The sequence below is a fragment of the Felis catus genome, chromosome B2 (genome assembly GCF_018350175.1).
Source record: "Felis catus isolate Fca126 chromosome B2, F.catus_Fca126_mat1.0, whole genome shotgun sequence".
NCBI classification, from domain to species: Eukaryota; Metazoa; Chordata; class Mammalia; order Carnivora; family Felidae; genus Felis; species Felis catus.
Window position 1 is genome coordinate 29,371,642 of NC_058372.1, and position 17,069 is coordinate 29,388,710.

The 17,069-nt window shown below is 45.4% G+C and overlaps 1 protein-coding gene and 1 long non-coding RNA gene across 2 annotated transcripts in view; both read right to left on the reverse strand.

The window, feature by feature from the left end:
* Positions 1-347: 347 nt before the first annotated feature.
* On the reverse strand, positions 348-1,655 carry IER3 (immediate early response 3). Its single transcript, XM_003985890.5, has 2 exons — positions 1,405-1,655; positions 348-1,305 (listed from the first exon to the last, which is right to left on the reverse strand). Exons 1-2 carry the CDS (start codon positions 1,612-1,614, stop codon positions 1,045-1,047), a joined length of 471 nt encoding a protein of 156 aa, XP_003985939.1. The 5' UTR covers positions 1,615-1,655; the 3' UTR covers positions 348-1,044.
* A 12,767-nt stretch (positions 1,656-14,422) lies between these two features.
* Positions 14,423-17,069, reverse strand: part of LOC109499533 — a 33,473-nt gene continuing 30,826 nt past the window's right edge. The window contains exon 5 of the long non-coding RNA XR_002156835.3: positions 14,423-14,557. This is a non-coding gene — a long non-coding RNA (uncharacterized LOC109499533). The remainder of the gene's footprint in view (positions 14,558-17,069) is intronic.

Genomic DNA, 17,069 nt, shown 5'->3' on the forward strand with positions numbered 1-17,069 from the left:
GCCCCTTTCCCGGCAGGCCACACTCTGGTTCGCAGCCAGCCAGCCAGCAGCCGGGCCTACCGAGGCTGCTGGGCTAGCGGCCGCCCCCGCCGTCGCCCTTCCCCAGCTGCGAGCTCCGCCCCGGGATGCAGGACGTGACTTCCGTGGGCCTGGCAACCCAGGGCGGGGGACATTGCTTCATCTCGGATTTGCTCGGCTGTGCTAACTGGGAAAACCATGCGTTGGGCAAAGAACGACCGCATCCGGTCACCTGGGGCGGAGCGCCCGCTAGGGACGTGGACCCAGCTCCTCCCGCCGGCCCGAGGAAGAATGGGGAATCGCCGCTTGCAAAGATACATTCAGATGACTGCTGATTGTAAATCGAGTTTATTTGTGTTCACAGAACATACCGGGCGACCCCACAGCCGCCCCCGATAGCTCACCGACCTTTGACACTGTAGCCACCCCTTGGGGGCAACTTCGAGGAGATCCTCGGACAAGGACCTTATTCCCAACAGTCCGCCAAAGCCTCACACAATAGATCCGTGGAGGTGACATCCTGGAGGACGGAATACCAGTCCCTAAACCTAAGACCCGCCACCATCCTTGCCTCAGCCCGGGCGCTCTCCAGGACCCAGATCCTCTCCATTCCTTCTCGGGAGAAGGATCTCCCTAAGTTCTGGCAGCCCTGCTTCCACGTTTCCCACAAAGCTCAAATACTAACAGATCTGCATTTTCAGTAGGGGGGCACATCTCACACCCCTGCATAAGTTAAAATAAATATTACATACACCCCTCCATCACCTAGGGGAACATACATAAATACATATATAAATATTAATTAGGATCAATAAGAAATAAATTAATGACGCTCTTCCCCACCCGGTCTCGCCCCGGAGTGTCGGTGCTCCTCTAATCCCAGGCTCGGGCTGGAGTCTCCGCTGCAGTGTTGTGAGTTAAAATTGCCTCGGAAGTCCCAGTTTGGGATACGCTCTCGCGCACCAGGTACACCTGGTGTTTCTTTGGCTTTTCGGATTCTTTTGAGGGGGATGTGGGGAGTCCCGGTTAGAAGGCGGCCGGGTGTTGCTGGAGAAATGTGCTGAGGTCCAGAGCGTAGTCTGAGGGCTCAGAGGTCAGATTAAGGGACTCGAGGACCGGGGGCGCAGGGGTGGGCGTGGGGGATGCGCCGCTGGAGGTGTCCTCCGGAGCCAAGGGTGCCGGCACACCCTCTTCAGCCATCAGGATCTGGCAGAAGATGACGGTGAGCAGAAGAAAAAGGAGCCTTTTGGCAGGGTTCGGATCCTCGACTGGCAGCTGGCGCCGGACCTGAAGAGAGACAACGAAGGGAACAGGTTAGCTGAGATCTCGGGGTTCGGCTGTTCCCGCTGCCCTGCCCCACCTGCTGCCTACTTCCTCCACACTCACCACTCGTGGGTACAGGACCCTACGGCTGCGCTTTCGATGCCCGCGGGAGGCGCTGGGGCGCGCGGCAGGGGCCACCGCGGGCTCCGGAAGAGGGTCGAAGGTGAAGATCTCAGGACCAGATCCCCGCCGGGGTCCGGGGCTGGAGGAGGAGACAGGGGTGGGGGCCCGCAGAACGGTCATGGTGGGGAGGGAGCTGCGAGAGTGACACATCGTGAGCTGAGCTGGGCGGAAGACCGAATGAGGACCCGTGGTCGTGCGGAGCAATTTTTGTACGCCCTGGAATGGGCGGATCCTTTTCGACTCCACCCACGACTGGGAGTGGTGGCCGGAGCGAGCTGGAAATTCCGAAGATTAAGCCGAGAGAGGGAGTGGCCTATGCAAGTTTAGGCGCCCTAGTGTGTGTTGTGAGTGTGTGAGTTGTGAGTGGAGTGGGTGAGTTCCCGGACTTCAGGCACATGTCGGGACATGTGGTAGATGGAGACGGGCTAACAGATAGCTTAGAAGGTGGTTGGGCCACAGGTCCCATCTCTTGGGAAGCAGGGGGACTTACAAAAAGAAATCTTACTGCTACAATAGTGACCTAGCAAGTCAGGAAATTACAGTTACACAGGCACATTTATACTCTCGTAGATGCACGCAGAAAACGCACACACCCCAAGAGGAAAGTCATTACTGAAATAGCCAAGACGACATGGAAAAATGAACTACACACAGACACAATGCTTCCTGCCTCAACACACACTGTATTGTAGGGGCAGTAAAAATGGTCTCTTCTTTGGCTGGTCTAATAATTAAGTTGATATAAGATAGATTAACAGGAAAAACAACAAGTTTAATTACCTACTTCTGGAACCCAGGAAGCCATGAGACTCAAGGCAGTAAAGCAATTGAGGCTTGTAAGCAATCTTGAGCTAGGGAATGGATCAGTGGCCTGGGGCTTCAAAGAGGAGGAGGCCAATTCAGAGGAAGATAAGAACCGAAGTTTGGGAGTCAGAAGTTTGCCTTGCCAAGAGTAAGTCTTTCAGATAAAAGGTTATTTGTGTAATAGCTCTCTTTATCTTTCAGGCCTCTATCTAAATTCTTTTAGCCAGTTGAGGGAGAGAGGTAAAAAGCTTTTCCTGAGTCTTCTGGGTGTTGATTGCCTTCAGCTCAAAATAATTCACTTGGCATAGTGGCACATTTTGGCGTGGCCTATTCTGCTCTTCTTTAACGTGTACATAACACATGCATGTGCGTGTGCGCACACACACACAGAGCAAAGGTGCAGAGACTTTGCAAGGACAACATAACAAAGCTACCCACTTAGATGTGTGCAGAAATGCTCACATAAGGCTGGTGCAGAAAGGCAAGAGGTTAGCAGCCACCCAGATTTGTCCCTTGTCATATAGAAAAAATAACAACATGTATGTGAAGAACATTTTAAACTGTGAGATGTTATGCAAATTTGGTAATGGTAATAAGAAGGGAGAGGTGCTTGGCTAAAAAAAAAAAATAGAGAATTGACACATTTTCATAACTGCCTTAGAGACAGCTGCTCATGGACACACAATTTAACATCCTTTGAGCATTCACTGGTGCTGGGTACCCTGTTGAAGGTACTGATCAAAGTACTAGGGTTATGAATTCCAGCATATGGGCTGCTGAGTGAGGCAAGCCAGATTTAGTGGGCACCTCACCCTTGTGGGCCTTACCTTATGCATGCGGGGGGGCACCCCAATCAGGAGAACTGTTTTGAGGATCTTTTTTAATTTTTTATTTAATTTTTTAAAATTTCCATCCAAGTTAGTTAGCATATAGTGCAACAATGATTTTAGGGGTAGATTCCTTAGTGCTCCTTACCCATTTAGCCTGTCCCCCCTCCCATAACCCCTCCAGTAACCCTCTGTTTGTTCTCCATATTTAAGTGTCTCTTATGTTTTGTCCCCCTTCCTGTTTTTATATTATTTTTATTTCCCTTCCCTTATGTTCATGTTTTGTCTCTTAAAGTCCTCATTTGAGTGAAGTCATATGATTTTTGTCTTTCTCTGACTAATTTCACTTAGCGTAATACATTCCAGTTCCATCCACGTTGTTGCAAATGGCAAGATTTCATTCTTTTTGATTGCCGAGTAATACTCCATTGTATATATATACCACATCTTCTTTATCCATTCATCCATCGATGGACATTTGGGCTCTCTCCATACTTGGGCTATTGTTGATAGTGCTGCTATAAACATGGGGGTGCATGTGCCCTTAGAAACAGCACACCTGTATCCCTTGGATAAATGCCTAGTAGTGCAATTGCTGGGTCATAGGGTAGTTCTGTTTTTAGTTTTTTGAGGAACCTCCATACTGTTTTCCAGAGTGGCTGTACCAGCTTGCATTCCCATGTTTTGAGGGTCTTAAGGAAACTGAAGACTAAGTGTAAAGGGGGACCCAAAGGAACTAGTGTTCACGCCTGTCTAATCAATAAGGTGGAAAAAACAAAAAGGTAAGACTTCATGGAAGAGTGGCATTTGAGATGACTTTGAACTGTGAGTGGGATACCACAGAGTCAGATGTGTAAGATGACTGTGAGGAAGAGAATGGAATCAGCAAAGGCCTTGAGCTGGAAAAGTACAGGATATGTTTGGGGAATCACAAGAAAAACAATCTTACAGTAAGTTTCCTGTAAAGGAGTAGTGGGAAGTAATGATACTTGAAAGGAGGTAGGCAGAGTGGAGAGAACTTAGCTGCCAGGCCAGGAAATTGAGTTTGACTCTAGATTGTGGATTCTGTGGGTCATGGGAGGATATAAAAGGAGGACAGTTCAAGCTGGGAACTAAGTAGGGCACGGGATAGGAGGCTATTGGAAAGGTTCAGGTGGAAGATAACAAGGGCCTGAGATGGGCTATGGCAGAGGGAACCAGGAAGAGGGGTGCAGTAAGAGACACTTGTAGCACAGGACCACAGGGATTTAGTAATGAGATGGGAATCGTTAGAATCACGGAGCATGGAGAGTGCGGTGCTGACAGTTAAGAATATGAAGGCTTTAAGGCTGACTCCAGGGATTTGAAATGCATCTGGCTCAGGTCTTTACTCCAGATCATATTATGCCTGGTGCACACAGAGTATGTATATGATCTCTTCCATTACAGTCTGTGCTGTGTCACACACGTCTTTGTGCCCTCCATAAAACCCAGCAGAGTGCCTTACATGTAGTAGTGGCTCAAGAGTCTTATTAAATGAAAGCTGAAAATGCACATATGGTATTCACCCAGTGGCTGGGTCACCCCAAGCTTTGAGACATGGATACACTCTTTCAAGCCGCACATACAAAGTTACATCTTAAGAACAGCTGGGACAATTCTTTTTTTTTTTTTTTTTTTTTTTTTTTTTTTGAGAGACGGAGAGAGACATGGCACAAGTAGGCTCCAGGCTCCGAGCTGTTAGCACAGGGCCCGATGAGGGGCTCGAACCCATGAACAGGAGCTCATGACCTGAGCTGAAGTTGGACGCTCAACCAACTGAGCCACCCAGGTGCCCCTAGCTGGGACAATTCTTACACACATAACAAACAAGGAACATATGATGGTGTTTCTCAACCAAGGACATGTGGGATGCAAATAGAGGACATCCCCACAACTGGGCTAAAATAGATACACTATTTCTGTATATACAACTGCTTCCTGGGCCTCTATGTTTCTTTATTTTACACCCATCATTGCTGTCTAAACTCATGTATTACACACTTCTTCCTGACCAACATAAAACACACCTCTACAGAAACACATCCCTTTCCCATACCTGCCTTTCACACCTGCCACCATTCTTGTTTTCACACCCAAGCAGTGAGCCCGCACAGCTACCTGCATCCTTATTCCAAGGGAACCTGCGCGCCACACAACTATTAAAATGAATACATGACTATTGGCATGCGTGCATGGGCCCACATACGTGCTCACACAGATGTAAATTGGGGGTGGGGGAGATAGTGATGATGGAAGAAACAGGCTTGGTGGGAGAGAGGTGGGGGCACCCAAGGTCAGGAATGCACAACTTGTTTATGATGGAAATTTTCTCTAGGGCATTAGGCAGGGGAGGGGAAACAAAGCCGGCTGTCAGGATCTTGTTTCACCACTACCTCCCACATCTGGAATCTGGGCCTCCAGCTGGGCCTAGTTATCTTTACTGTCCTCCCGGTACAGAGAGACCTTTCTTTGTGGCAAGTCTAGAATGGGACAGAGCAGAACGAGACAACCCATACTGCTCGCCATTCCTTCTCAACCAATGTCATCCCTGTTTCTGCTACCCTCAGAGACACACAGCTCTCCCCACCACCTCCTGACACACAGGAAGCTAGGGAAAGGTTGAGAGTGAATCATTAAGCCAATGAAAGGGTGAGGGGGTGAGTGCTGGGGGATGAGTTAAGGCCAGGAAGGGCCAGGGGCTGAGATGGCAGCTGCACCAGTTCTCACTGCCCTAATCCTGGGCAAACAGGCCGCTGGCCCCTTTCCATTCCAGTGCTCTCACTGCTCCTCATTTCCTCTCCATCTTCCCCAGGATTGCCATGCTCCTTCACTCCCCTCATTTGACCCGTGAGCTTGACCTCCTGCCAACCTCTTTCTTAGCCCTTGTGCATTTTCTTACAACACTTGCTACCTTGGGGAATCATTTTATCTATTTGTTTACTTTTTGTTGTTTGTCTCCCCCACTGGAATATAATCTCCATAAATATACAGGACCACATCCGCCCTTTTCCTCATGATGTCTTGGTGGTGTCTCCAGTACATGGCCTTTCACCTAGTAGGGGGTTAATAAATATTCTTAAATCCATCTTCTCTGAGGAGCTACCCCTCACCCTCAGAGGTATCTGTTTATCCAGCTGTGTCCCTTCAAAGGTTCCCCCCCCTCCCCCAATGCTTCCTCTCCAAAGAGGAGACGGGGGATGCTCAACTGTGGCTCAGGGGAATCTGCCATTAAATTGGAAATAACTGTGCAGGCGAGGGTTGGCAAAGCCCCGGCCCTCACTCTGTATAAATCCCTGGCATAAGGGTGAGTCGTGCCTGTTGGCCACCTAGAGTATTGCTGCATTGCTGACTGAAGGCTAGTATGGGGGACAAAGGTAATGGGAAGGAGACAGATATTTGGAAGTGGGAACTTTTGAAAAAGGGAAACAGGGTTAGAGGGCTGGAGTCAGGGTACTCAAGGAACAGAAACGGAAAAGCTCAGCAGCACCTGGATGTTTGGTAGATATTCAGTAACTTTGCTGACTTGACTTGGTTTTGCAGTAGAAAGGAGACATGATGTAGCAAAAAGAGCATATTAGAATCTAGTGGTGTTAGAGGAAACTGGGTTTAAACCCCAGCTTTGCTACCTATTAACTGTATGATATTGGGCCAGCTACTTAATTTCTCTGAAAAGGTTCCCTCAATTGAAATGTGGGTGCACCTGCACCCCAAAGTTTATAGCAGCACTATCAACAATAGCCAAAGTATGGAAAGAGCCCAAATGTCCATCGATGGATGAATGGATGAAGAAGATGTGGTATATATATACAATGGAGTATTACTCAGCAATCAAAAAGAATGAAATCTTGCCATTTGCAACTACGTGGATGGAACTAGAGGGTATTATGCTAAGCAAAATTTGTCAGTCAGAGAAAGACAAATATATGACTTCACTCATATCAAGACTTTAAGACACAGAACAGATGAGCACAAGGGAAGGGAAGCAAAAATAATATAACAGGGAGGGGGACAAAACATGAGAGACTCTTTTTTTTTTAAATTTTTTTCAACGTTTATTTATTTTTTGGGGGACAGAGAGAGACAGAACATGAACGGGGGTGGGGCAGAGAGAGAGGGAGACACAGAATCGGAAACAGGCTCCAGGCTCTGAGCCATCAGCCCAGAGCCTGACGCGGGGCTCGAACTCACGGACCGCGAGATCATGACCTGGCTGAAGTCGGACACTTAACCGACTGTGCCACCCAGGCGCCCCGGGGACTCTTAAATACAGAGAACAAACAGAGGGTTACTGGAGGGGTTGTGGGAGGGGGGATGGGCTAAATGGGTAAGGGGCACTAAGGAATCTACCCCTGAAATCATTGTTGCACTGTATGCTAACTAACTTGGATGTAAATTAGAAAAAGAAAAAAAAAAAAAAAAGAAAGAAAAATGGGCAAATTGGCTTTCAGGTTACTGTGAGGATTAAGTATATAAGTATACAGCTCCTAGGCACATAGCAGGCGCTTTTTCCCATGATGGCCACTATTATGATTATATGAAGAGGGGCTACTTAGGGGGAGATATGGGCAGCAGTGAGCTAATCCAGGAGTAGAAGACCAGGGTGACAAAATAGCCTCAAAATGCTAACGTCATCAGGACATAGAATTTCTCTTTTGGGGTGCCTGGGTGGCTCAGTCAGTTAAGCGTCTGACTTCGGCTCACGAGTTTGAACCCTGCATCGGGCTCTGTGCTGACAGCTTGGAGCCTGGAGCCTGCTTCAGATTCTGTCTCCCTCTGTTTCTGCCTCTCCCATGCTCATACTCTGCTTTTCTCTCTCTCTCAAAAATAAATAAACATTTTAAAAAATTAAAAAGAAAGGAATTTCTCTTTCTCTTTTCGCCCCAACCCCTTCCTTCCCTCTCCATCTCAGGCAGGTTTTGTGGCTTTTTTCTTTTCTTCAGAGAAGCAGAGACTTCTGCATTCCTAGTTCTTGTTCAGCTAGTTGACTGATTTTAAACACCCTTCCCCTGGCCCCATGCACACACATTCTAGCTGGAACAATTCTTGCCAGAGGCATGGCAGTAGGGTGAACTGCTGAATTCTTGGCAGCAAGTTAATAAATGACCCTCAAAGATGCCCATTTGGGCCTTAGGAAGGTCAAGATCAGGCCCTGACAGTTTTCCCTGATGCAAAAGGAAGGCAAGAGTGCCTGGAGCACCAAGGCAAGGTCACAAGAGAGCATGATATCCCCCGTCCTGGTATACAGCCTGGTCCATGCTAGTTCAGTCCAACTCAACCAAAATTTCCTGGAGGCTGCTGAGAATGGGTAGCTGGGAAAGGACCCAATGTGCCTGTTTTTGTGCCAACACTGGCTTTCTAGGACCCGGTGTTGTAGTTCCTCCCTTTGACCTCACATTTCTTCCTATCAGATAATAACTCCATGAAAGCAGGACTTTATCCATCTTGTTCACTGCTCTATATTCAGTGCCTAGAACTTTACTTCTCCATCATTACAGGCTGCCTGAAAAAGCTGGACACGTAGGGCCCTTTAACTCAATGTTACAGAGTTGTTCATGTGGGAAACAGCTTGCATCTCTCTGTAGAGTGCTCCCATGTCAGTATTGGAGAGTATGACTGCAATTTAATTCAAAGCATAATATGGGTGGTGGGGAAGGGGAAAGTGCAACAAGTAAAGTATTCCCCCCTTTGTCCGACCTTTTCAGACACCCTGTATTTACTGGATGAGTATCTGTAAAGTCAAGTGTTTAGATTAAAGGCTCTCTGATGTCTCTCCCTCCTCTGCAACCCCATGATTCACAGTGTCTTCCATGGGTTCTCAAAAGTTAAACTAGGCCTCCCTCCTATTTTCAACACAGCCACCATAAGCCCTTTTCTTTGAAGGTTGGGAGAGGCCTCTAGGGGTGGGATGAGAGCTCCAGGCTGGCCTGCCTCCAGCTGCCAGCCGGCCCTCCTCCTGGTATCGCGTGTTAGCACTAGGGCTTGACTGCCTGCCAGGGGGTGAGCCCTGAAGCTGGTTTTCTGGGAAGGGTAGGTGCCTGTGTGACTCAGAACCAAGTAGGGGAAAAAACATGTTCACTCAATCTCCGGCACCCTCCTGCCTGGCCTGGCTTTGGCCATGAGCTCATGAAAGAGGAAGCTGGGCCAGGCAGACAGTAACCCTGCCTTCCCTCAAGTTTTCTCTCCGTGGCCTCACAGATTCCCTGGAGTGTCTGGGCCTCATGTTGCCGTCATCCTGGCTCCAGAGTGGCCCTGACCCTTTTATGACAGTCTCCCTTCCCAGACGATTGGTCAGTTGTTTCCCCAGGTTGGAAATCCCACCCGGCACAGAAGGGGATTGCTCACAAGGGGAGGCTGAAAATACTCTGTCCCTTGGGTCTGTTGATTCCACCAGGAACCATGACTTGTTTGGGTTTGCTCCTGTAACCACTGAATCTCTGGAATAGACCAAGAGGTTCTAACCCTGAGAGCCTGAATTAAGGAGCTAGGGTTCCCAGTTCAGGAAAGAAACAGAGGGTCTCAAACTACTGTGCAGCTGAGCTACTCTCAGGGTTGCTTTATACTGAGACTTATCTAATATTTTTGGCATGCAGAATAGTCCACTACCAGAAATGCACTTTTTATTTCAGTGGAAATTATGACAAGGATGGGCCGCAAAGAACCTTCCTAACTCTCCTCCCCACTGTCCATCTTCTATGTCTTCCCCAGAGCTTTCTTGTTAAAAGATGGACTTGACTGGGGCGCCTGGGTGGCTCAGTCGGTTAAGTGTCCGACTTTGGCCCAGGTCATGATCTCACGGTTCGTGAGTTTGAGCCCCGAGTCGGGCTCTGTGCTGACAGCTTGGAGCCTGGAGCCTGCTTCGGATTCTGTGTCTCCCTCTCTCTCTGCCTCTCCTCAGCTCATGCTCACACTCTGTCTCTGTCAAAAATAAACTTAAAAAAAAAAAATTTAAAAAAAAGATGGACTTGACCAAGTCAGTGCTTGCCAAGCAATTCTGTGCCTCCAAACTCTCCAGTAGGTCTGCGCTGGTTTCCAGACCTAAGTCCGGGCAACTTCGTGGGCTTTCTCTCTCAACTCCCCCAATGCTTTCCTCCTGACCGGAGACACAGCACTATTTTTTTCACATGTGCCAAACTCTTACTCATTGGACCCTTCACACATGACACATGCAGTTTCCTCTCTTTTTTCCTCTCCATCCTCCTGGGAATACCCTGCCCTTACTCCCACATGCAGAATTAGTCCATCTACTTCTTTTTAAAAAAGTATATTTATTTATTTTTGAGAGAGAGAGAGAGGAGAGAGAGAGAGAGAGAGAGAGAGAGAGAGAGAGAGAGAGAGAGAGAACACAGGTGGGGGAAGGGCAGAGAAAGAGGGAGACACAGAATCCGAAGCAGGCTCCAGCACAGCAGGCTGTGCTGACAGCTCGGAGCCCCAATGCAGGGCTCAAACTCACAAACCTGTGAGATCATGACCTGAGCTGAAGTCAGACACTTAACCAACTGAGGCACCCAAGCACCCCTAGTCCATCTACTTTGTACATAAACCTCTTGAGGCATAAAACACGGTTTACTATAGTCATTTGTTTATTGATCTTTCTGATTGCCTGGACATGCCATTGCCCTTTCTGGTTGCCATGACCAGACACTGTGATGCAGCCATTTTGATGCCAGGAACATTTTGACAAGGCAAAAAAGGTTATTAAATTGGGGCGTCTGGGTGGCTCAATAGCTTGAACGGCCAACTTCAGCTCAAGTCATGATCTCGCGGTTTGTGAGTTCGAGCCCCACATAGGGCTCTGTGCTGACATCTCAGAGCCTGGAGCCTGCTTCAAATTCTGTGTCTTTCTCTCTGCCCCTCCCCTGCTCATTCTCTCTCTCTCTCTCTCTCTCTCTCTCTCTCAAAAATAAACATTAAGAAAAGTTTTTAAAAAGTTATTAAATTGTCAGCACTTAGAGAAAATAAAAAAGAGGGGTGCCTGTGTGACTCAGTCAGTTAAGCATCTGACTCTTGATTTCGGCTCAGGTCATAATCTCACAGTTGTGAATTGGAGCTTCACAACAGTCTCAGTGCAGAGTTCAGAGCCTGCTTGGGATTCTCTCTGTCTCTCTCTCTCTCTCTCTCTCTCCCTCTCTCTCTGCCCCTCCCCTGCTCGTTCTCTCTCTCTCTCTCTCTCTCTGTCAGAATAAATAAATAAACTTAAAAAAATAAATAAAATCAGAAAGAAATGTACAAACCAGGTTTTCTCAACCCATCTCTATGAGTTGTGCTCATCCTGACTCCCACCTTTTCACATAGAAGTTGCTAGTGTTTGATGATATTACCTTTTATAAAAAGTCAGGTATATTGAAGTATAGCTTACATACAGTAAAATGCACCCTTTTTAGGAGTACAGTTTGATGAGTTTTGACAAACTAATATAGTTGTGCAAATGTCACCCCAACATGATATAGAATATCTCCATTGCCCCAGAAAGTTCCTCATGCTCCCTTATAGTCAATACCTGATCTCCACTCCCAGCCCCTAGCGACTACTGATCTGATTTCCATTCATGTAGTTTTGCCTATCCTAAAATGTCATATAAATAAGACTATATGAGACACTCTTTTGTGTCTGGATTATTTTGTTTAGTATAATATCTCTGTGATTCATCCATGTTCTTGCACAAATCAGTAGGTCTTTCCTTTTGATTTCTGAATAGTATTCCATTGTATAAATATACCACAGTTGGCTACTCATTCACCATTGGTGGACATTTGTGTTTTTTTCTTCTTTTTGGCTATTATGAATAATGCTGCCATGAACTTTTTATATGACTCTTTTTGTGGACATGTGTTCTTTTATTTTTCTTGAGTAAGTATCTAGGAGTAGTATAATTAAGTATAGATTTAACTTTATAAGAAATTGCCATGTTGTTTTCCAGAGTGGTTTGCCATTTTATTCTTTGACAGGACTATTTTATTTTTATTTTATTTTATTTTTTCAACGTTTATTTATTTTTGGGACAGAGAGAGACAGAGCATGAACGGGGGAGGGGCAGAGAGAGAGGGAGACACAGAATCGGAAACAGGCTCCAGGCTCGGAGCCATCAGCCCAGAGCCCGACGCGGGGCTGGAACTCACGGACCGCGAGATGGTGACCTGGTTGAAGTCGGACGCTTAACCGACTGCGCCACCCAGGCGCCCCGTGACAGGACTATTTTAAGGAAGTTGCCTCAAAACATCTCTGTTGCTGGGGCAGCTGACTGGCTCAGTTGGTAGAGCATGCAACTCTTGACCTCAGGGTGGTGAGTTCAAGCCCTACTTTGGGCTAAGTATAGCTTACTTAAAAACAAAACAAACAAAAAATCCCCGTCAACCAAATCTGCCAAGTGAAAATGTTTTCATCAGAGAACAGGTTCTCTTTTAGATTACCTCAAGGGACAGGGATGGGATGGAATGCAGCTATGTCCTTGGTTAGCTATTGATCCTCTAAAGGACTGGCATGTCCTCAGGATGCTGCAGCAATTTCCCTTGGAACTGCAGCAGCTCCAGGAACACACCCTCCTGACCTCACCCAACAACCTTGTGGCTCAGTATGCCTGTCTGCCTTGCTTCCCGCTCCCTTGTAGGCACTGTTCTTTCTGACTGCTATACATGAATCAATTCAGTTAGTCTTCACAAACCCCTATTATTATTATTTATACCCTCATTTTACAGAGGAGGAAAATGAGAGGTTCAATGAGGCAGCTCAATTTCCCAAGACTACATTACCATAAAGTAGTAGGAGTTAGACTGGATCTCTGGTCTATCTCATTCTGCAGTCCAGCTGTGTGGCATATTGATCAGAGTGAAGTCCAGAGCTAGTCCACTTGGGTTCAATTTCATTGTTCAAATTTATATAGTATTCGTAGTAAGCCTCTGCAAAGAGGGCTTTTATAACATCTATTTTACAAGTGAAGAGATACCAAGGCTGTTATGCAGCAGTGGAGGGTGGGGGGAGTGCTGGGATTGCCATCCAAGAAGTTTGGTTCCAGAGACAGAGCAACCAACCTCTATGTTTTCCTGTCTTTCAACAATCCTCATTATTAATGTTATTATTTGGTTCACTTCCCTGGCTTTTAGTGTCTTTGGGGTTTTACACTGCTTTGACATTTGCATCTTTGCTTAGGTTTCACTTTCAAACTCTGAATGCGTTGTGCACTCACTCCCCAGGACGGAATAACTTTGGTGGGTAGGCCTTTTGGGCATGGGTACCTCTGGCTATATCACTGCCCTTTGAGAAATACCTCTAGCTCAGGCAAGAATCCTAATCTAGCAGGCAAAGTCAGGGAGGTAAGTTATTTGCAGAAATAATGCCCAAGAAATCTCCTCCAGCTCTTTATCTCAAGAGGATAAGGACTTGAGATCATCTGAAGGGATTATTTGCTTCCATAAACAATTTTTTTAAATATAATTTATTGTCAAATTGGCTTACAAACAATACCCAGTGCTCATCCCAACAAGTGCCCTCCTCAATGCCCATCACCCATTTCCCCCTCTCCCCCACCCCTACCCACACACCCTCATTCCATTTTCTGTATTTAAGAGTCTCTTGTGGTTTGCCTCCCTCCCTCTCTGTTTGTAACTATTTTTCCCCCTTCCCTTCCCCCATGGACTTCTCTTAAGTTTCTCAAGATCCACATATGAGTGAAACATATGATATCTGTCCTTCTCTGACTGACTTATTTCACTCAGCATAATGAGTGAACTTCCAGTTCTATCCACGTTGCTGCAAATGGCATGATTTCATTCTTTCTCATTGACAAGTAGTATTTCATTGTATATATAAACCACATCTTCTTTATCCACTCATTAGTTGTTGGATATTTAGGCTCTTTCCATAGTTTGGCTATTGTTGAAAGGACTGCCATAAACATTGGGGTACATGTGCCCCTATGCATCAGCACTGCTGTATCCCTTGGGTAAATTCCTAGTAGTGCTATTGCTGGGTCCATAAACAAATTTTGAATTCTTTCAGATGAGAGACAATCATTGAACCCCTTGTCAGGGCTTAATACTGTACCTGGCACATATTAGGTACTCAATAGATTTTTACTGATTGGTTGATTGACTGATTGAATGAATGAATAAAGGACCCTGATTCTCTTAGTTTAGCTCTGTGCTGTCCCATAGGGTTGCATGTAGCTATTTAAATTTGAATTAAAGAAAATTTAAATGAAGATAATGATGGTTATCATATTGGAAAGCATGGATATAGCACATTTCTATCATCACGGAAAGTTCTATTGGACAACACTGGGTTAGATGATGGGGTGAGAGAAGAAAAACTGGTGCCCTATGCATTTTTATTGAAGGCTGATAGCTTTACCTTGATTTTGATACTTTTAAAACAGCCTAGATCAGTCTTCTCTCATTAGATTATGTTGCATACTGCCCATTTAGAGGTCTCGGAATCACTTCAGAAATCTATTATTGAAAAAGAGAAATATATCTCTGATCACACCCATGACCCAAACTTCTGAGAAAAAGAAGACAGGAGATTGAAGGAGGAACTAAAGCCACAGTTTTCTTTCTGTCATAGGCCACAGGGAACTAACCCATCCAGGGTGCCTTGTGCCCATTATCTCATCTGGTCCTCTCAACAGCCCTGTAGGACACAGAAGGGCAGTGAAGGTAAGTGGCTGAAGGTCATGTACTTGTGAAATGGTGGAGGTAAATCCCCATACTCAAAACATCAGTAGATTGAGTAACAACTGTGTTCCAACTAAGAGCAGTAGAAGACAGAAGGATGGATAAAATATGCTTTAAGAAGCTTATAACCCAACGAAGGGAAAATAAGAGAAACACATAACAACTATATAATTGTACATATATACACGTGTATTTATGTATGTATATTATATACATACATGTATACATTAATATGTATATATTATATGTATGCATATATATACGTGTGTGTGTGTGTGTGTGTGTATATATATATATATACACACACACACACACACACACACATAATAGCATATAACTAACATTTGTTTGGTGTATTAGAACTTATAAGTACTTTTCCTCAGCAAACAACTATGATGAATGTCAAATGAATGGAATGTTGATACAGAAAGCAAGCATTCTAGGAATTCAGAGCCGGGTGAGATCACTACAGGATGGGGTGAGGGGGAAAGTTTTCGTTGAGACACAGAACTAGCAAGAATGCTGGGCAGTCACACAAACCCAAATACAACTTCTTGCTTCTATACTAGAAATCTGCCATACTCTCCATTGCTTATAGTTTTTAATGAGGTGATTGTAAATTCATTTTACTTTCTAGAAAATAAAATGGTAACTGAGTGCTTAGAGGTCTGTGTTTTCTCTCTGATCCTCCATCCAAATGATCAACATATTAAAAACAACAACAACAAACCTCCCACACTTTTTTTTGAAATTTATTGTCAAATTGGTTTCCATACAACACCCAGTGCTCATCCCAAAAGGTGCCCTCCTCAATACCCATCACCCACCCTCCCCTCCTTCCCACCCCCCATCAGCCCTCTGTTCTCAGTTTTTAAGAGTCTCTTATGCTTTGGCTCTCTCCCACTCTAACCTCTTTTTTTTTTCCTTCCCCTCACCCATGGGTTTCTGTTAAGTTTCTCAGGATCCACATGAGAGTGAAAACATATGGTATCTGTCTTTCTCTGTATGGCTTATTTCACTTAGCATCACAATCTCCAGTTCCATCCATGTTGCTACAAAGGGCCATATTTCATTCTTTCTCATTGCCACATAGTACTCCATTGTGTATATAAACCACAATTTCTTTATCCATTCATCAGTTGATGGACATTTAGGCTCTTTCCATAATTTGGCTATTGCTAAAAGTGCTGCTATAAACATTGGGGTACAAGTGCCCCTATACATCAGCACTCCTGTATCCCTTGGGTAAATTCCTAGCAGTGCTACTGCTGGGTCATAAGGTAGGTCTATTTTTAATTTTTTGAGGAACCTCCACACTGTTTTCCAGAGTGGCTGCACCAATTTGCATTCCCACCAACAGTGCGAGAGGGTTCCCATTTCTCCACATCCTCTCCAGCATCTATAGTCTCCTGATTTGTTCATTTTGGCCACTCTGACTGGCACCTCCCACACTTTTTATGTGATTCTAGAAACATAGAGTAAGTTGGACATTCTAGATGTAAAAATATTTGAGTTGCTTTTACTTAATTACCCTGTGATGAGCATCCAGTGGTATAGCTCAAACACCTTACTTAACACTCAGGGTTATGTAATGTCAATTCTGCCCATCAATTCCTGCGGTGTAGAATACATAAAACTCTAGCCCGGCATTCTGACTGGTCTTGCCTCAGTTCTCCTTACATAATCATGGCCACTTCCCTGTTGGTAGTGATTTAGAAATGTCTTTCTAAAGCTCTGTGCGCTTTGCCTCAGCTTCCTTTAATTTTTTCTAAAGCTTCTGTCTTTCTTCCTTTGGATTTCTTTGGTTTCAAGCCACAGATACTCATTATGGCTAACTTAAACAGAAATGTTGAATCCTGGGAGGATATTGGATAGCTCACAGAATCAAAGGAAGGCTAGAGAACCAGGCTTAAAGAACAGAGAAACAAAGGCAGCTCCAGGGGATTCAGTGGCAAAAATTAAATCTTGCCCTTGCCACCTGCTGAAATGAATGAGTGACAATCAGATTTTTCCATCTTTCCCATTCAAATTCATCATTCCAAGCCCCAGAAGAGACAATCTGGTTAGCCTAGTTTAGGGGCCAGGGGGAGAAAGGAAACTTTACCTGACAGTCATGACGACTACATAGAGCAGAGAGTGTATGCTGGATGATCAAACCCCAGAAAATATCCACCATACCCCATTTTCTCTTCCTAACCTCCATTTCCTACTTTTTCTAATTATTCATAATAGGAGTGACCAACATATCTTCCAAGGTTATAGAAAAGATACTTTAAAAAAAATCCAT

Bases quoted from the DNA above. Each gene is read 5' to 3' on its own strand.
- IER3 (XM_003985890.5), bottom strand. From the start codon at position 1,614: ATGTGTCACTCTCGCAGCTCCCTCCCCACCATGACCGTTCTGCGGGCC. The intron at 1,306-1,404 runs GTGAGTGTGGAG...GTCTCTCTTCAG, and splicing joins GGGTCCTGTACCCACGAGTG to GTCCGGCGCCAGCTGCCAGT.